General features: G+C 43.0%; 1 protein-coding gene across 1 annotated transcript; it reads right to left on the bottom strand.

Moving 5' to 3' along the window:
* Positions 1 to 18,828: 18,828 nt before the first annotated feature.
* Positions 18,829 to 20,346, bottom strand: LOC124705845. The gene is made up of 5 exons (XM_047237539.1): positions 20,277 to 20,346; positions 20,127 to 20,196; positions 19,503 to 19,612; positions 19,290 to 19,404; positions 18,829 to 19,163 (listed from the first exon to the last, which is right to left on the bottom strand). Exons 1-5 carry the CDS (start codon positions 20,344 to 20,346, stop codon positions 19,079 to 19,081), a joined length of 450 nt encoding a protein of 149 aa, XP_047093495.1. The 3' UTR covers positions 18,829 to 19,078.
* Between the last annotated feature and the right edge of the window lie 1,430 nt (positions 20,347 to 21,776).

The following is a 21,776-nucleotide window of genomic DNA, read 5'->3' as shown; positions in this document are numbered from 1 at the left end:
AAGAAGGGGATGCCTTGGGCATCCCCAAGCTTAGACGCTTGAGTCTTCTTAAAATATGCAGGGGTGAACCACCGGGGCATCCCCAAGCTTAGAGCTTTCACTCTCCTTGATCATATTGCATCATACTCCTCTCTTGATCCTTGAAAACTTCCTCCACACCAAACTCGAAACAACTCATTAGAGGGTTAGTGGACAATAAAAATTAACATGTTCAGAGGTGACACAATCATTCTTAACACTTCTGGACATTGCATAAAGCTACTGGACATTAATGGATCAAAGAAATTCATCCAACATAGCAAAAGAGGCAATGCGAAATAAAAGGCAGAATCTGTCAAAACAGAACAGTCCGTAAAGATGGATTTTATTGAGGCACCAGACTTGCTCAAATGAAAATGCCCAAATTGAATGAAAGTTGCGTACATATCTGAGGATCACGCACGTGAATTGGCTTAATTTTCTGAGCTACCTACAGGGAGGCAGGTCGAAATTCGTGACAGCAAAGAAATCTGAAACTGCGCAATAATCCAAATCTAGTATTCACTTTACTATCAAAGACTTTACTTGGCACAACAAAACACAAAACTAAGATAAGGAGAGGTTGCTACAGTAGTAAACAACTTCCAAGACTCAAATATAAAACAAAGTACTGTAGTAAAAACATGGGTTGTCTCCCATAAGCGCTTTTCTTTAACGCCTTTCAGCTAGGCGCAGAAAGTGTAAATCAAGTAACATCAAGAGATGAAGCATCAACATCATAATTTGTTCTAATAATAGAATCATAAGGTAACTTCATTATTTTTCTAGGGAAGTGTTCCATACCTTTCTTGAGAGGAAATTGATATTTAATATTACCTTCCTTCATATCAACAGTAGCACCAACGGTTCAAAGAAAAGGTCTTCCCAATATAATGGGGCAAGATGCATTGCATTCAATATCCAAGACAACAAAATCAACGGGGACAAGGTTATTGTTAACCATAATATGAACATTATCAACTCTCCCCAAAGGTTTCTTTTTAGCATTATCAGCGAGATTAACATCCAAATAACAATTTTTCAATGGTGGCAAGTCAAGCATATCATAGACTTTCTTAGGCATAACGGAAATACTTGCACCAAGATCACATAAAGCATTACAATCAAAATCATTGACCCTCATTTTAATGATGGGCTCCCAACCATCCTCTAGCTTTCTAGGAATAGAAGTTTCAAGTTTTAGTTTCTCTTCTCTAGCTTTTATGAGAGCATTTGTAATATGTTTTGTGAAAGCCAAGTTTACAGCGCTAGCATTGGGACTCTTAGCAAGTTTTTGTAAGAACTTTATAACTTCAGAGATGTGGCAATCATCAAAATCTAAATCATTATGAGCTACAGCAATGGGATCATTGTCCCCAAGGTTGGAAAAAAATTCAGCAGTTTTATCACAAGCAATTTCAGCAGTTTTAGCAATTTCAGGCAGTTTTGTACGCTTTGCACTAGGAGCAGAAACATTGCCAACACCAATTATTTTACCATTGATAGTAGGAGGTGCAACAACATGTGAGGAATCAACATTACTTGTGGTGGTAATAGTCCAAACTTTAGCTACATTTTTCTCTTTAGCTAGTTTTTCATTTTCTTCTCTATCCCACCTAGCACGCAATTCAGCCATTAATCTTATATTCTCATTAATTCTAACTTGGGTGGCATTTGCTGTAGTAACAATTTTATTTTCAATATCCTCAGGTTTAGCAGCCATTTTATTAATTAAAGAAGATTGTGACGCGGACATGTATGAGATTCGGTTTTCAGCATTTGCAAGTTTAGTTTGCAACCCAGAAATCTCCATATTCAGATTTTCAAGTTGATTTCCTATATTCTTCAACAAGGTAGATTGTTCATTCATAGTTTTAGTAAACAATTTATTTTGCTCATATTGTGATTGCATAAAGCTCTTGGTGGATCTTTCAATTTCTAACATCTTTTCCTCATTAGGTGAAACATATCTACCATAAGAGTTACCATTAGCAGGATATGGCCTAGAATTTTGAGCAACCAATGAAGCTAACGGAACATTATTAGGATCAACATTAGTCCTACCATTCACAAGCATAGACATAATAGCATCAATCTTATCACTCAAGGAAGAGGTTTCTTCAACAGAATTTACCTTCTTACCTTGTGGAGCTCTTCCAGTGTGCCATTCGGAGTAATTTATCATCATATCATCAAGAAGCTTTGTAGCCACCCCCAAAGTGATGGACATAAAGGTACCTCCAGCAGCTGAATCCAATAAATTCCGCGAAGAAAAATTTAGTCCCGCATAGAAGGTTTGGATGATCATCCAAGTAGTCAGTCCATGGGTTGGGCAATTTTTAACCAAAGATTTCATTCTTTCCCAAGCTTGAGCAACATGTTCATTATCCAATTGTTTAAAATTCATTATGCTACTTCTCAAAGATATAATTTTAGCAGGGGATAATATCTACCAATAAAAGCATCCTTGCATTTAGTCCAGGAATCAATACTATTCTTAGGCAGAGATAGCAACCAATCTTTAGCTCTTCCTCTTAATGAGAAAGGAAACAATTTCAATTTAATAATATCACCATCTACATCCTTATACTTTTGCATTTCACATAGTGCAACAAAATTATTAAGATGGGCAGCAGCATCATCAGAACTAACACCAGAAAATTGCTCTCGCATAACAAGATTCAGTAAAGCAGGTTTAATTTCAAAGAATTCTGCTTGTAGTAGCAGAGTGGAGCAATAGGTGTGCATAGGAAATCATTATTATTTGTGGTTGTGAAGTCACACAACTTAGTATTTTCAGGGGTGGCCATTTTAGCAGTAGTAAATAAAGCAAACTAGATAAAATAAATGCAAGTAACTAATTTTTTTTTGTGTTTTTGATATAGAAAGCAAGACAGTAAATAAAGTAAAACTAGCAACTAACTTTTTTTTTGTGTTTTGATATAATGCAGCAAACAAAGTAGTAAATAAAATAAAGCAAGACAAAAACAAAGTAAAGAGATTGGGAAGTGGAGACTCCCCTTGCAGCGTGTCTTGCTCTCCCCGGCAACGGCGCCGGAAATTTTGCTGGCGTGTAGTTGACGTGGGAGTTAGAAATCTTCGTGGTGTAACTTTTCTTCAGTTCCCGACAACGGCGCCAGAAATTTGCTTGATGCGTGTAGTTGACACGTCCGTTGGGAACCCCAAGAGGAAGGTGTGATGCGCACAGCGGCAAGTTTCCCTCGGTAAGAAACCAAGGTTTAATCGAACCAGTAGGAGTCAAGAAGCACGTTGAAGGTTGATGGCGGCGGGATGTAGTGCGGCGCAACACCGGAGATTCCGGCGCCAACGTGGAACCTGCACAACACAACCAAAGTACTTTGCCCCAACGAAACAGTGAGGTTGTCAATCTCACCGGCTTGCTGTAACAAAGGATTAACCGTATTGTGTGGAAGATGATTGTTTGCAGAAAACGAGTAAAACAAGTATTGCGATAGATTGTATGCGATGTAAAGAATAGGACCGGGGTCCACAGTTCACTAGAGGTGTCTCTCCCATAAGATAAATAGCATGTTGGGTGAACAAATTACAGTCGGGCAATTGACAAATAGAGAGGGCATAACAATGCACATACATGACATGATAAATATAGTGAGATTTAATTGGGCATTACGACAATGTACATAGACCGCTATCCAGCATGCATCTATGCCTAAAAAGTTCACCTTCAGGTTATCATCCGAACCCCTTCCAGTATTAAGTTGCAAAACAACAGACAATTGCATTAAGTATGGTGCGTAATATAATCAATAACTACATCCTTAGACATAGCATCAATGTTTTATCCCTAGTGGCAACAGACACATCCACAACCTTAGAACTTTTCGTCACCGTCCCGGATTTAATGGAGGCATGAACCCACTATCGAGCATAAATACTCCCTCTTGGAGTTAAGAGCAAAAACTTGGCCGAGCCTCTACTAATAACGGAGAGCATGCAAGATCATAAACAACACATAGGTAATAACTTGATAATTAACATAACATAGTATTCTCTATCCATCGGATCCCGACAAACACAACATATAGAATTACGGATAGATGATCTTGATCATGTTAGGCAGCTCACAAGATCCGACAATGAAGCACAATGAGGAGAAGACAACCATCTAGCTACTGCTATGGACCCATAGTCCAGGGGTGAACTACTCACTCATCACTCCGGAGGCGACCATGGCGGTGAAGAGTCCTCCGGGAGATGAATCTCCTCTCCGGCAGGGTGCCGGAGGAGATCTCCAGAATCCCCCGGGATGGGATTGGCGGCGGCGGCGTCTCAGTAAGGTTTTCCGTATCGTGGCTCTCGGTACTGGGGGTTTCGCGACGGAGACTATTTGTAGGCGGAAGGGCAGGTAAAGAGGCGGCACGAGGGGCCCAGACGACGGGTCGGCGCGGCCAGGGCTCGGGCCGCGCCGCCACGGCGTCCGGCCACCTCGTGGCCCCACTTCGACTCTCCTTCGGTCTTCTGGAAGCTTCGTGGCAAAATAGGACCCCGGGCGTTGATTTCGTCCAATTCCGAGAATATTTCTTTACTAGGATTTCGAAACCAAAAACAGCGAAAACAAGAATTGGCTCTTCGGCATCTTGTTAATAGGTTAGTTCCAGAAAATGCACGAATATGACATAAAGTGTGCATAAAACATGTAGATATCATCAATAATGTGGCATGGAACATAAGAAATTATCGATACGTCGGAGACGTATCAGTCCATCCCGATGACGGATAGATATACTCTGGGCCCTCTCGGAGGAATGTCGTCTAAATAGCTTGCAAGCATATGAATGGTTCATAAGAGACCACATACCACGGTACGAGTAAAGAGTACTTGTCATGAGACGAGGTTGAACAAGGTATAGAGATACCGATGATCAAACCTCGGACAAGTAAAATATTGCGTGACAAAGGGAATCGGTATCATATGTAAATGGTTCAGTCGATCACTAAAGTCATCGTTGAATATGTGGGAGCCATTATGGATCTCCAGATCCCTCTATTGGTTATTGGTCGGAGAGAAGTCTCAACCATGTCTACATAGTTCGTGAACCGTAGGGTGACACACTTAAGGTTTGATGTCGTTTAAGTAGATATGGAATATGGAATGGAGTTCGAAGTTTTGTTCGGAGTCTCGGATGGGATCCATGACATCACGAGGAGTTCCGGAATGGTCCGGAGAATAAGATTCATATATAGGAAGTCACTTTCCAAGTTTGGAAATGATCCGGTGAATTTATGGAAGGTGGTTTCTAGAATTATCCGGAATAAATCACTATGGAAGGAGGAGTCCCGGAGGGACTCCACAAACCCTAACCAGCCAACCAAGTGGGAGGGTGGAGTCCATGATGGACTCCACCTCCTTGGCCGGCCAAGTAAAGGGGGAAGGGGAGAGTCCCTGTCCCTCTAGGTTTCGTCCATAAGGCAGTTTTTATGTTGGGGTCTTTTTCGAAGACTTTGGGCAAACCCTTGGGGTTCCACCTATATAATGAGGAGGAGAGGGAGGGGGCTTGCCATGGCTTGGCCGCACCACCCCTGCCCCCTTGAGGCCGGCGCCCATAGCCCCCTCTCCCCAAACCCTAGCCTCCCCTCCTCCACATACAAACTCCCGCAGCGCATAGGCGAAGCCTTGCCGGAGTTCTCCACCACCACCGCCACCACGCCGTCGTGCTGCCGGGATTCCGAGGAGGATCTACTACTTCCGCTGCCCGGCCGGAACGGGGAGAAGGACGTCGCCTTCATCAACACCGAACGTGTGACCGAGTACGGAGGTGCTGCCCGATTGTGGCACCGTCAAGATCTTCTACGCGGTTTTGAAAGCGGCAAGTGATCGTCTACCGCAACAACGAGAGCCTCCTCTTGTAGGCTTTGTAAATCTTCAAGGGTTAGTCTCGTTCATCCCCTCGTTGCTCCCATCTTCTAGATTGCATCTTGGCTTGGATTGCGTTCTCGCGGTAGGAAATTTTTTGTTTTCTATGCTACGAATCCCTACAGCAGCAGCATCCTCAGCGTTTATTGTTCATAGAGGTTGACATGTGGGACCCGTGAGCCAGCAGCGTCCTCAACATGTTAAAGGCTGGAGGAGATCGAAAGAAAAAATAAGCCAAAAATCGTTTGGTCAACAAAATCCAAGAAAAGAAACATTTACCGTTCTGAGAGGATGACATGCGGGGCCCATGAGGCAGCAGCATCCTCAACGATTCCAAGGCGGCAGGGGATCAAAGGAAAAAAAGGAAATATCCCGAAATTAATTAGGGGTTCAAAATAAATCCATCAAAGGAAACTTTTATTGTTCACAGAGGATGACATGTGGGACCGACCTGCCAACAGCGTCCTCATCGTTTCAAAGGGGGCAGGAGATCAAAAGAAAAAGGCAAATAGCAATTAGGGGTAAAAAATAACTCCAAAAAAGGAAACTTTTATTGTTCGTAGAGGATGACATGCGGGACCCATGAGCCAGCAGCTTACTCAACGTTTCAAAGGCGGCATGAGATCGAAAGAAAAAGGCAAGTGACAAAATATCTGGAGCCAAAGATAATCCAAGAAAAAAACTTTATTGTACATAGAGGATGACATGCGGGTCCCAATTAGCAGCAGCGGTCTCAACGTTTCAAATGCGGCTTGAGATCAAAAGAAAAAGAAAGTTGATTGTACATAGAGGATGACATGCGGGTCCCATGAGTCGGCAGCTTACTCAACGTTTCCAAGGCGGCGGGGATCAAAAGAAAAAGGAAATAGCCAAAAATCGGAGGGTGAAAAAAAACCCAAGAAAATAAACTTTTATAGCACATAGAGGATGACATGCGGGTCCCATGAGCCGGCGAGGGTCCTCAACGTTTCAAACGTGGCATGAGATCGAAAGAAAAAGGCAAGTGACTAAATATCAGGAGCCAAAAATAATTCAAGAAAAGAAACTTGATTGTACATAGAGGATGACATGCGGGTACCATTTAGCAGCAGACACCGTTTGAGAAGCGGCAGGGGATCGAAAGAAAAAGGCAAGTGACCAAATATGAGGTGCCAAAAAAAATTCCAAGAAAATAAAGTTTTATAGTACATAGAGGATGACATGCGGGTCCCATGAGCCAGGTTCCTCAACGTTTCAAACGTGGCATGAGATCGAAAGAAAAAGGCAAGTGACCAAATATCAGGAGCCAAAAATAATTCAAGAAAAGAAACTTGATTGTACATAGAGGATGACATGCGGGTCCCATTTAGCGGCAGCGGTAACACCGTTTGAGAGGCTGCACGGGATCGAAAAGAAAAGGCAAGTGACCAAATATGAGGTTCAAAAAAATCCTAGAAAAGAAAGTTTTTTAGTACATAGAGGATGACATGCGGGTCCCATTTAGCAGCAGCGGTCTCACCGTTTGAGAGGCGGCAGGGGATCGAAAGAAAAAGGTAAGTGACCAAATATGAGGTTCCAAAAAAATCCAAGAAAAGAAAGTTTTGTAGTACATAGAGGATGACATGCGGATCCCATTAGCAGCAGTGGTATCACCGTTTGAGAGGCGGCAGGGGATCGAAAGAAAAAGGCAAGTGACCAAATATGAGGTGCCAAAAAAACTCCAAGAAAAGAAAGTTGATTGCTCATAGAGGATGACATGCGGGTCCCTATTAGCAGCAGCGGTCTCAACGTTTCCAAGGCGGCAAGGGATCAAAAGAAAAAGGAAGTAGCCGAAATAGGGGGTCAAAAAAAATCCAAGAATAGAAAGAATTTTGGTTCATAGAGGATGACATGCGGGACCCATGATCCTGCATCGTAAACGGCTCGATCGGAGAGCGTTGAACGAGATGGCGCGATCGAGAAAAAAAAACAATGCTAGAGAGGCTGCCATCTGGGCCCTACATCCCTCGGTGGTGCGGATTTGCGTTGACTCGGCCGGCGAACCCGAGAATTCGAGATGCACCACGTCCCGGGACACCATACGCGACGTTTTGGCCGTTTTTGTCGGGCTAGGTGGCCTCAAAAACGAGAAAAAAACGTTTTGACATGCACAACGGAGAGACCAAAAATCGTCGGCCATGGTGCACCAGGAACCACGGCGCGACTTCAACTTCGTCGGCCATGGCAACTTTTCTTGTAGTGTAATTCTCAATGAAACCTTTTTAATCAAGTATATAATTACATCATTTATACCTGATACGTCCCAAACATATCTATAATTTCTTATGTTCCATGCTACTTTTATGATGATACTCACATGTTTTATACACATTATATGTCATATTTATGCATTTTCCGGCACTAACCTATTGACGAGATGCCGAAGAGCCGATTCTTGTTTTACTCGCTGTTTTTGGTTTCAGAAATCCTAGTAAGGAAATATTCTCGGAATTGGACGAAATCAACGCCCATGGGCCTATTTTCCACGAAGCTTCCAGAAGTCCGAAGAGGAAACGAAGTGGGGCCACGAGGTGGCGCCACACTAAGGCGGCGCGGCCCAAGCCCTGGCCGCGCCGGCCTGTTGTGTGGGCTTCTCGTGACCCTCCTGACTCTGCCCTTCCGCCTACTTAAGGTCTTCGTCGCGAAACCCCCAGTACCGAGAGCCACGATACGGAAAACCTTCCAGAGACGCCGCCGCCGCCAATCCCATCTCGGGGATTCAGGAGATCGCCTCCGGCACCCTGCCGGAGAGGGGAATCATCTCCCGAAGGTCTCTTCATCGCCATGATTGCCTCCGGATCGATGTGTGAGTAGTCCACCCCTGGACTATGGGTCCATAGCAGTAGCTAGATGGTTGTCTTCTCCTCATTGTGCTATCATGTTAGATCTTGTGAGCTGCCTATCATGATCAAGATCATCTATCTGTAATTCTTCATGTTGTGTTTGTTGGGATCCGATGAATATTGAATACTATGTCAAGTTGATTATCAATCTATCATATATGTTATTTATATTCTTGCATGCTCTCCGTTGCTAGTGGAGGCTCTGGCCAAGTTGATACTTGTGACTCCAAGAGGGAGTATTTATGCTCGATAGTGGGTTCATGCCTCCATTAAATGCGGGACAGGTGACGTGAAAGTTCTAAGGTTGTGGATGTGTTGTTGCCACTAGGGATAAAACATCGATGCTTTGTCTAAGAATATTTGTGTTGATTACATTACGCACCATACTTAATGCAATTGTCTGTTGTTTACAACTTAATACTGGAGGGGGTTCGGATTATAACCTGAAGGTGGACTTTTTAGGCATAGATGCATGCTGGATAGCGGTCTATGTACTTTGTCGTAATGTCCTGATTGAATCTCATAGTACTCATCATGATATATGTATGTGCATTGTTATGCCTTCTTTATTTGTCAATTGCCCAACCGTAATTTGTTCACCCAACATCCGCTATCTTATGGGAGAGACACCACTAGTGATATGTGGACCCCGGTCCTATTCTTTACATCTGAAATACAATCTACCGCAATTGTTCTTTACTTGTTCTTCGCAAACAACCATCATCATCCACACTATACATCTAATCCTTTGTTTACTGACAAGCCGGTGAGATTGACAACCTCAGCCGTTACGTTGGGGCAAAGTTCCGTGATTGTGTTGTGCAGGTTCCACGTTGGCGCCGGAATCCCTGGTGTTGCGCCGCACTACACTCCGCCACCAACAACCTTCAACGTGCTTCTTGGCTCCTACTGGTTCGATAACCTTGGTTTCTTACTGAGGGAAAACTTGCTGCTGTGCGCATCACACCTTCCTCTTGGGGTTCCCAACGGACGTGTCAACTACGCGCATCAATACCCAACTATATGTCATCTACATAAAGTATTATAAATATGTCTCAGCGCTCCCACTTAATTTCTTACAAATGCAAGCTTCTTCATCGTTACTGATGAAATCAAAAACTCTTTGACTATTTTATCCGGTGAAGATTCCAACTCTGTGATACACACTTCATCCAATTGAAGTTCTTATACCTATCTAGTATTCCACGGACCAGCAAAACTCTTGGTTGTATCTTGTATACACCTTTAATACACACTTCTGCTAAGTAATGTATTTTGCCATCCTACTAGCATATCTCATAAAATAAATATGTAGCGATTACTAGAATAATCCACATAGACTATAAGCATCGCTACGGAAGATCTAATCTTATCATAGTCAACTCTTTGAGCTTTGTCGTAAACAACTTTTTGACAAGTCGAGCTTCTTCAAGGATATTCCATCCAAGTCCATCAATTTTATAGATCCATTTAATTTTAAAAAGTATTCACCTATCTTGGATTTCATGGCGCATAGCCATTTTAACGGAGTCAGGGCCCATCATAGCTTCTTTGTATGTAGTTGGTTTATCATTGTTCAAAATCAATCCGTTGTTCACAAATCATTTATTTGATCACAATGTAAACCATACCTACAAGGTTCAATAGGTACTTCGATCTTCATGACTATAACACTTTGTATTCGTGGGAACCATGATCGTCGTGGCCGCTTCCGGAACCATTTCCGATGTTGTGCTACTCTGATCATTATGCTCAGGTTCATAAACCTTATCAAATTCCATTGTCCTCCCACTCAAATACTTCGCTAGAAACAACTTCTTGGAAATAAGTAAGAAACATCGACAAACACTTTTGTCTTTGTCTCCATAGTGGAAAGAATTCCCAATCAATTCTCTGGGATAACCAACAAAGACATTCATCCGATTTTGGTTGTAAACTTATTTACTTATGCTCTGCATACCAAAATTTAAGAAAGGACTATTAGGGTTTATACCCATGCCATAACTCGTATGGTGTCATTTCAACGGATTATGATGATGCACTATTTAGTGTAAAAGCGGTAGTCTCTAAAGCATAATCCACAAAAATATAATGGCGTCATTTTATTTTATATCATCATTAACCCAACAAGGTTTGGATACGTCTCTCGAATACTCCATCATCAGTATGATACTCCAAGAAACGTGAGTTGTAGAACAATTTCATAACTCTCTTATATGTTCGCTAAAACTCGTAATTCAAATATTTCCACCATGATCCAATCATAGATATTTGACTTTTCTATTACGATGATTTCCACTTCATGCTGAAATTTATTTGAATCCATTCAAATGTTTCAAACTTCTTCCTTATCGAATATATCCACATATATATACTCAATTCATTGTTGGAAGTTTTCATGAAGTAGAAGAATCTCCTGCACACAACTATGCCCAGTGAACCACATACATCATCATGTATGTTTCTACTAAGTTAGTTGCCCGTTCAACTCTTGGCCTATGAACGGTATTTCAGTCATTCCTTTTAGAAGAGATTTGCAAGCGCCAAACGATTCAAAAATCAAATGACTCCAAAAATCCATTTGCATGGAGTTTCTTCATGCATTCCTTTCTAACATGACCTAAATGGCGGTTCCACTAATAAGTGGAATTCAAATCATTTGCCTTACGGCATATTAGCGTCAGTGTTATGTATGTGTGTTTCACCATTAAGATTTATAATAACTTATCCATCGTACATGGAGTAATGTCATAATTTGAACAACTCATTGTTTTCATTTGACCAGAGCAAAATAACAACTATTAAGTTCTTTATTATAAATTCTAAGGGCTAGGTAGAATGCCAACGACAAACATAATAACACTTTATTATGTTCCAGACATGCATTATTACCATATTCCTTATCAGTCACTTAGGCCATCGTATTCTTGTATTGAGTTGTATTGTATGACATCTCATATCAACCAATCTGGTACAAATACCCAATAATTTAATTATGTGACCAAACAAGGAATACATCCATAACATCTATATCATCTATATACACCTAAGCTAGACTTTCTAGTCGTTTCTTTCTTTCTGCCAAAATATATTTTGTAGTTTCTCTTTTAGCTTTCCTCATTCTCAGAAAACACTTCACCTTCAATAACTTCTAGGTCCATTGGTCAAATACCAATAACCTTGAGGTTCTTACTTTGAAGTTGATCATCATATGACAAGTGTTCCAGATTTCACTATTAGTAACTTTGTAATATGATGAACAATTTCACTCATAATTTTATCCATCATATCATGACGACTTTCCGAGACCATGTCACGTACATGCTAGGCTCGTAAAGTTTAACCTCAGTATTCGCATGTGCAAATCTGGCTTGCACCCATTGTATGCACACGTAGAATCTATAACACCCGATCATCACGTGATGCTTCGAAACGACGAGCTGTAGCAACGGTGCATACGAGGGGAGAACACTTTATTATCTTGATATTAATGTGAGGGATCATCTTATAATGCTACCGCCGCGATCTAAGCAAGATAAGATGCATAAAGGATTAACATCACATGCAATTCATATGTGATATGATATGGCCCTTTAGTCTTTGCGCCTTTGATTTTCTTCTCCAAAGCACGGACATGATCTCCATCATCAACGGGCATGATCTCCATCATCGTCGGCGTAGCGTCAAGGTCCATGGCGCCGTCTTCATGGTTGTTCACCACATGTAGCAACTATTACAACTACTTTGAAACAACACTACTACATGAAATATAAAGACAACCATAAGGCTCATGTCTGTTGCCACAATACAATAATGATCATCTCATACATATTCATCATCACATCATGGCCATATCACATCACCAAACCCTGCAAAAAAAAGTTAGACGCCTCTAATTTGGTTTGCATATTTTACGTGGTTTAGGGTTTTCGAGTAAGATCCAATCTACCTACGAACATAAACCACAACGGTGATACTAGTGTTGTCAATAGAAAGAGTAAATTGAATCTTCACTATGGTGATAGAGACAGACACCCGCAAAGCCACTTATGCAATACAAGTTGCATGTCGAGCGTGGAGCAAGTCTCATGAACGCGGTCATGTAAAGTTAGCCCGGGCCGCTTCATCCCACCATCCCGCAAGATGCAAAGTACACTAACTAAAGATAACAAAAGCATCAACGCCCACAAAATCATTGTGTTGTACTCGTGCAACCAATCTATGCATAGACACGGCTCTGATACCATTGAAGGGATTCGTAGCATAGAAAACAAAAAATTTCCTATCGCAAGAACGAATAACAAGCCAAGATCCAATCTAGAAGATGGTAGCAACGAGAAGATCATGAGACTAACCCTCGAAGATTTCCAAAGCCTACGAGATTAGATCTCGTTGTTGTTGTAGTCGATCACTTGCCGCTTTCGGAAGCGCGTAGAAGATCTTGACGGTACCACAGTCGGGCAGCACCTCCGTACTCGGTCACACGTTCGGTGTTGATGACGACGTATTTCTCTCCATTCCAGCGGGCAGCGGAAGTAGTAGATCCTCCTCGGAATCCCGACAACACAACGGCGTGGTGTCGATGGCGGTGGAGATCTCCGGCAGGGTTTCGCCTAAGCGCTGTGGGAGAAGATGGAGGAGGAGAGAGGCTAGGGTTTGGGAGAGGGGGGCTGTTTGGGCGCCGGCCTGGGGGGGCCTAGGTGGTGCGGCCAACTTGGGGTAGGCTGCCCCCTCCCTCTCCTCCTCATTATATAGGTGGAACACCCAAGGGTTTGCCCAAAGATCTGAATAAGACCCCAATTCAAAAACTGCCATATGGAAGAAACCTAGAGGGACAGGGACTCTCCCCTTCCCCCCTTGTTGGCCGGCCAAGGAGGTGGAGTCCACCATGGACTCACCCTCCCACTTGGTTGGCTGGTTAGGGTTGGTGGAGCCCAACCAGGACTCCACTTTCCATGGTGATTTATTCCGGAAGGTTCTAGAACATTCTAGCGCCTTCCATAAATGCACCGGATCATTTCCAAACATGGAAAGTGATTTCCTATATATGAATCTTATTCTCCGGACCATTCCGGACCTCCTCGTGATGTCCTGGATCCCATCCGAGACTCCGAACAAACATTCGAACTCCATTCCATATTCCATATCTACTTAAAACGACATCAAACCTTAAGTGTGTCACCCTACGGTTCATGAACTATGCAGACATGGTCGAGACTCCTCTCTGACCAATAACCAATAGCGGGATCTGGAGATCCATAATGGCTCCCACACATTCAACGATAACTTAGTGATCGATTGAACCATTTACATACGATATCGATTCCCTTTGTCACGCGATATTTTACTTGTCCGAGGTTTGATCATCGGTATCTCCATACCTCGTTCAACCTCGTCATTGACAAGTACTCTTTACTCGTACCATGGTATATCCTCTCTTGTGAACTATTCACATGATTGCAAGCTAATCAGACGATATTCCACCGAGAGGGCCCAGAGTATATCTATCTGTCATCGGGATGGACAAATCCCACTCTTGATGCACATGCCTCAACTCATACTTTCCGAATACTTAATCCCACCTTTATAACCACCCATTTACGCAGTGGCATTTGATGTAATCAAAGTACCCTTCCAGTATAAGTGATTTACATGATCTCATGGTCGAAGGACTAGGTAACTATGTATCGAAAGCTTATAGCAAATTGAACTTAATGACGTGATCTTATGCTACGCTTATTTGGGTGTGTCCATTATATCATTCATCTAATGACATAACCTTGTTATTAATAACATCCAATGTTCATGATCACGAAACTATGATCATCTATTAATCAACAAGCTAGTTATACAAGAGGCTTACTAGGGACTCCTTGTTGTTTACATAACACACATGTATCAATGTTTCGGTTAATACAATTATAGCATGGTATGCAAACATTTATCATAAAATCAAAGATATATTATAATAACCACTTTATTATTGCCTCTTGGGCATATCTCCAACATGGAGGCCATGGAAGACGAAATGAGATCGATGAGTGCCAACCATGTTTGGGACTTAGAGAATATCCTAAAGGAGCCAAAACAGTGGGCTGCAAATGGATCTACAAAATAAAATATGACTCCAATGGGAATGTCAAAAAGTACAAAGCACGACTTGTGGCAAAAGGATTTACACAAAGAGAAGGGATAGATTACAATGAGACATTTTCCCCGGTCTTATGTAAGGATTCCTTCAGAATCATCATGGCACTAGTTGCACATTTTGATTTAGAGTTGCATCAAATGGATGTAAAGACGGCATTTCTAAACGGGGATTTAGAAGAAAATGTCTACATGAAACAACCTAAGGGTTTTATCATGGAAGGCAAGGAAGAAATGAGATGCCACCTAAATGAATCCATTTATGGATTAAAGCAAGCCTCCAGACAGTGGTATCTAAAGTTTAATGAAACAATTAAGAGATTTGGATTTAAAGAAAATATTGAGGACAATTGCATTTATGCAAAGTTTAAAAGTGGAAAATATATTTTCCTAATATTGTATGTGGATGATATTCTGCTTGCAAGCAGTGATGTTAGTCTACTGCAAGAGACAAGAAGTTCTTGTCCTCAAATTTTGATATGAAAGATCTTGGTGAAGCGTCATATGTTTTGGGCATAGAAATTCACCGAGATAGGAACAATGGAGTATTAGGACTATCACAAATGGCTTATTTAGAAAAGATTCTAAGGAAGTATAATATGCATAAGTGCAGTGCCACACCTGCCCCTATAGTCAAGGGCGACAGTTTTGGGAAACATCAAAATCCCCAAAATCAATACGAGCTCGATCAAATGAAAGCGGTTCCATATGCTTACTCGCCCTGACTTAGCTTTTATCACCGGAGTACTCGGTAGATATCAACAAAATCCAGGTTTTGAACACTGGAAAATGGTAAAGAAAGCATTGCGTTATGTAAAAGGCACAAAGAACTACCTGCTAACATACAGAAGATCTGATTCCCTAGAAATAAGAGGGTATTCAGATGTAGATTTTGCGGGGGATAAAGATGATAGAAAATCCACATCTGGATATGTATTCACCCTTGCAGGGGGAGCTATTTCGTGGAGAAGCTCCAAACAGACGATAGTTGCATCATCCATGATGTATGCAGAATTTATAGCATGTTATGAAGCCACGGTAGATTGTATTGACAAACCACTAAAGATGTACTGCGAAAATGAGCCTGCAGTATTTTATGCTCACAACAACAAGTCGAGTAATGCTACGAAATCGATTGAGGTTAAGTATTATGTTGTGAAACACAAGGTCCAGGATCAAACTATAAGTCTTGAGCATATAAGGACAAAAGATATGCTTGCGGATCCGTTAACGAAAGGCTTACCACCCAGCGTGTTCAAGGAGCACGTAGCCGGCATGGGTTCAAGGGAAAGCCTTACCTATCCTGGATCATAAGAGGCCCAAAAGTAAAAAAAAAATTGTTTCAAAACAGAGAAGTGTATTGTGGTTGTCTGATTCTATCGGCAATAGAGCTGTTACGATGAAACATGCTCTATGGACTGATCCAAAATGAAACGAATAAAGAAAAAATATAAAGTTAAAAGAAAAGTTGAGATCAAGGGGGAGAATGTTAGGATGATCTCCACGTGATCGATCCCAACAGATCGATAACGAGTCCTTTGACCTCGTCCGCGCCCTGATCGGGGGCCCAACCGCATCTCTGGTTGGTGGGCCCTGTGACCTGCGCTACATAAAGAGGTGGGGGCCAGGGCTCGCAGTACGAGGTTGGTCCGCGCTGCCAGTCACCCCACCGACATCCCCTACCGATCTAGGGCTAGCGCAGTGCTCACGGGAAGCACCACCACCGTCGCCACCGCACGCTCACTCCATCCGCCGCCGCCGCCATGTCGGCGCCCGAGAGCTCCTCCTCGAAGGGAGAAGGTATGCCTCTCATTCCTCTCGATCTCTCTCAGTATATAGTCAAATCCTAAACATAGATAGTTGTTCCCGACATTAGATCTACACCTAGACGATCCACAGAATCAACAGTTTCTTCCCTCATCAGTCCTCACTACCGCGAGAATCCGACAATGCTTGATAACTGATTTCCGGACTCAGCCATGAGTCGATGTAGTTGCCTAGTTGGTAACACTATTATGATTCTATGAAAAACATACACACTCATACAAATTAACTAATTCCTTTTGAAAATCGCTCGTGACAATCTGAAAACCAGATACACCAGTGCGGTCTGATTTACCGCATGCTTCTTCCTGTACAAACCTCCAACGGTGTGGGTTTAACAAATCAAACGACGGGCTCTGGTTCAGATGGCAGGCCGATTGTGAGCTCGGCGACGACGGCGCGGCAGATGGGGCACGTCGAGTGCGAGCGCAGCCACATGTCGATGCAATCCGCGTGGAACAGATGGTTGCACGCTGGCAGCCGCCGGACCATCTCGCCGACCTGCACGAGCCCCAGGCATATGATGCACTGCGCCCACCCTGACACAGCCCCCGCGTCGCCGCCGCTGGCCTCCCTCTTGTACGGGAATGCCGGAAGAAGCCTTGACACGGCCGGATCGAAATGATCCAAGCCACCATCGCTGCTCCGGCTGGCGAGACGAACGCCGATGACGGCCGTGGCACGCCTCAGGGCTGCATGGCGGCGGCGGGCGGAGAGGTAGCCGAAGGAGAGAGCCACGGCCAAAGCAGTGACTGCCAAGGCCCAGACGAGGCCGACAGTGAGGTAGATGACGACAAAGGAGAAGAATATGGCGAAGGTCAGGAACACCACCACGCTGTGGTGCCCGTCGTCGTACGGAGAAGCTTCTCCGGGAGCACCGTTGTGGTGCGAGAGCCCATCGAAGAACATGGCGGTAAAGAGCTGTTAATTGTGTAGGCAGGGGGGCTCGCTGACCTTGAAACGTAGTATAAGCCTAAGCCGTACATTATGTAGCCGTACATTACGTGTAGTAGAAAGTCAAAGGTGCCGTACGTACATGACGGAAATTTTGGCTCTGACCGACCGATGACAACCATATATTAGACTATCCCAAGTGCAAGTGGCGAGGATTTGGCCGATGAGGCTAACTAAGAGCTGTGGTTAAGCTCTGACTTTGTTCTGATTAGCTGATAGAAGTTGCATCCCTGAACCCAGGCATGCTTGCATTTTGATCTTCAGCATTTTTAATCACAGGAGCAAACGCGTATCAGACTGGGTCCAACAGAATTGGGGTATTCCTACCATAAATTATGCTCGCTTATAGATGTATGTTGCTGTGTCCTGCTGTACTTGCCCGGGAACAAGGGAATAATGCTTCCCCTATATTCCTTTTTGGTAAACTGGTTGGTGAAGCAAAGTCGATAAGATATCAAAGATTTCAAGACTACTGGCACAGTTTGGAGAGAAAAATAGTTCAGCCAAATCATACATGTATTTATAGGATGATTGCTAAAATGCATGTATTTATAGGATGATTGCTCATAATAATATTAGAAGGTACATGATATTTTTAGGAGACAACACCTCATTCTTTTAGCATGTTTGTAGAGAAAGCTGATCAATCTCTGGAAAACATCCTAATTCAGAAAGGCTATATTCTACTCAGAATAAACATGAAGCATGTTTTCTTCTGAAGGAACATAACATGAAATAAGCAGCAAGAGACAGCTTAAATAACTGTAACATCTTCATAAACAAAACAAAAAAAATGTTCAAGCCCAACAGCTGAGGGAAATTAAGCTTCCATTTTCTATAAAACCAAATTTCAAAGATAACCAATGATTTGTTAATGCCCAACGACATGTTGATGGAGAATAGTGCAACGATGTGGATATGTATAATGTGGAGGGCTTTCACCAGATACGTCTCCAGTTAGCCATAATAGCGTATCAAGTAAAACAAGCTAATAGATTTAAAAGAATGTTTTTGTTAGCTTATGTCAAACTGGATCTTGGATGGCACATCACCCCTGGTTAATAACGTTCACTCTAGTTTCATGTTCCTAATCATTAAGTAATTTCACTATAATATCATTGTGCGAGATTAAAGTAGACAAAAAATGGCTAGCCAACTGACTTCTTGGATCATACATGAAACTGGGAGAAAATATATCTCATAGGGCCATGAAATATTGTACTGTTACATTCAGTTACATTTAGGTGAATCATAGTTATGACACTAAAAACCTACTGATACCAATGTATCAGGTCAGACACTACATTCTAAGACCATGATTCCAAACAACAAGTTGTAGTAGGTTCATGTTAAACCTCAAGCTAATATAAGTTAGCAGTTAATGTGTTCTCCGGTTAAAGTGCCATGCAAATTGATCAACAGCCACCATTGCCTGTGAAGCCGAACCAAGTGAACCATCATACCTATGCATTAGATAAGAATGTAAATTAAATTAGTTTTGGCAGACCAAGCTGTATACTAAAATTACTTGAAGGAAACTCGATAGCTGTTTTTTTTTTCAATTAAAAGTTGAACAAGGAGATACGTACATAGAGACTAATATGTAAGCTCCGATCTGCATAACCAAAATTCCTTCACCTTCGTGTTTTGTTGTGTTAACGCAACGCGCACAAAACCAGTGCTCATGGATTGAGGTGACTAAATCTACAAATATACAACTTGCAATCACAATATTGCTGGAGATAACAAGGAAATAATTAGGTTTCAACTATCCCTGAGCAGTAAGGAAGAATTAGACTCACATTGGTTTGGCCCAATAGAGAAGAACTCCTTCTGCAGATTATTTCTTCTAAAGAAGTCCGTAAATGGTTGCAGATCAACAGCGGTAAATCTCGTCCCCTCTTGCTCTGCTCTGGACAGTTTAAAAAGATTGTGACATTAAACTTCTGGAACTTGAGCATTGGTTTCGCGTATGTTTAACAGTTCAGTATCTGTCACATCTATGATTCAGTAATTCAGGTCCATATTGCATCCCAGAATGTAGTTTATCAGATCGGCATTAGAAATGCATCTTCGGGTTGGAAATAATACTGATATTAAACTGCAGCATTGCTAAATTCATGGATCAAGTTTTCAGGACAGTTTTAATCAAACAATCACAATTCCAAATTCATATGCTATGTTCTAGCCATTGAAGCATCGAACTGGTGCGGCCGTGGATACTGGACTAAACTAAGTCGACACTCTGCGACAAGAATAAACAAAAAAATTCCATCTGTAAACTGCAGGACCTCATGGGCAGATTCGTTACGGCAATCACCAGAACCGCCGCCAGTACCGAAGATTCTAGCACAATCCTCCAAACCAACAACGGCGGAAATGCACATTAGACTGCAGGTGCTCTCGGAGTCGGGGATGAGACTTACATGATGGGGAGGAGGCGAGATGGTCCGGTCGGGTCGTAGTTGAGCAGCAGCGCCGCCTTGACCGGCATCCCTGCAAGAGGATTGGGGATTAGTTTACGGTGCACGAGAGACCAGAAGGAGTAGCGAAGTGAGAGGGAGGGGAGACCGTACCGGAAGAGCCGACGTGCTTTTCGGTCCACTTCTCCCACGCCCGGCGCGCCCACGACCAGTCCGCAGCCATGGGAGAAGTGACGGGTAGGCAGGCGGCGGAGGCGGAGAAGCGACGGCGGGACCTGCCGGAAGAGAAGACCCAGAGTTGTGGGTTTCTGTTGGGCGGTAGCCCGAGCCCAGCCCACTAGTTTGTCCTGGGCTTTCTTGAAAGAATTCCTCTAGTTGGATGCACAAAATAGGGTTTAGAATTGAATTAGACCGGAAATTTTAAATCTAAGTTGGAAATGAATTGGCTTCAATTGAAATTCTATTGTTTGGATATATGCTGGGAATTTTCAGTTGGAATCAAAGAGTGGTACCTAATTCCAATTCCTGTTTGGATGTACAAAACATGGGATTGGATGGTTTATTGAGTTTGGAGAGAGGTCACGAAGAGGTCGACTTGGAGTCGGCAAGGGAGAGGCCACCACCCGCCGCAGTTGCCCCTATGGTCGGCGTTCCCCTACCACCCGGTCACATCTAGGGTTAATTAGGGGTGAGCTCATGGGGGCGACGGCTGTAGAGGAGAGCAGGGATGTGAAGAGGAGGCCGGGGAAGGAGTGAGGAAGACGAGGGTAGGGAGGGTCTTACCGGAGTCGCCGCCGGGCAACCTCTAGGCCGCGTCGGGTGAGCGCTCCCGAGTTTCGCTCGCTCTCTCTTGACGGGAGTGACGAAGCGGTACGCGGGACTAGTTTCCGTGGGCGCGTTTGGTAGGTGGGCGCCCCTTGGCTCATATCGGCCCAGTAATTTTTGGCCTGTTTGGTTGCATGGACTCACTCGCGTTGTTGCAGGGCACGGTTCTTAAACCACCCTCGGGCAAGGCCCTGGAGAAACCCCAGTTTAGCCTTTTCTAGCGATGCAGATAAATCTAGGTAGCCCATGCAAAAGTGAATCTTTCGATGCAAACATTGCACTCTCTCTTACACTACTCCACACACTCTCTCTTCAAATCAACATAAGCATAGTCCGAATAAAAATAAGGTGTACATGAAAAGATGTGTCTCGATGATATGAATCAATTTCCACAATCGGTTTCAAGTTTCACCGGTCGTAAATCGTCAATTCCGTGTATGAAGTTCTAAACGAATTTTGCGAAATTCATCGCACACGCTCAACCTTTTGAAATTTCCTTTAAGTAGTAGGTTCATCTCACCATTCCGCATGACTTTCATGTTGACATATTTTTGTTTCAATGTACAAACACAGATAGATAAATGACTCGCTAGTATAGTGTAATGCGTGTGTATGTCTGAGTATAGTTTGGAGTACTCTTGCTCAACTTCTCGCTTGCCATCTTCATGGACGACGACGTGGCGATGATAGGTAAGAAGTGAGAGGTGATAATTCATGGTGGTGGTGGCATGGTGATGTTCGTCTTCGTGGTCGGTGACGTGGTGATGCTTGTGACCGACGATTTCATGGTGATATTCAGCTTTGTTGTCGGCGACATGGTGATGCCTC

The sequence above is a fragment of the Lolium rigidum genome, chromosome 4 (assembly GCF_022539505.1).
Source record: "Lolium rigidum isolate FL_2022 chromosome 4, APGP_CSIRO_Lrig_0.1, whole genome shotgun sequence".
NCBI lineage: Eukaryota > Viridiplantae > Streptophyta > Magnoliopsida > Poales > Poaceae > Lolium > Lolium rigidum.
Note: the sequence above shows the minus strand (reverse complement) of the source record. Positions and strands in the feature narration are given on the sequence as shown.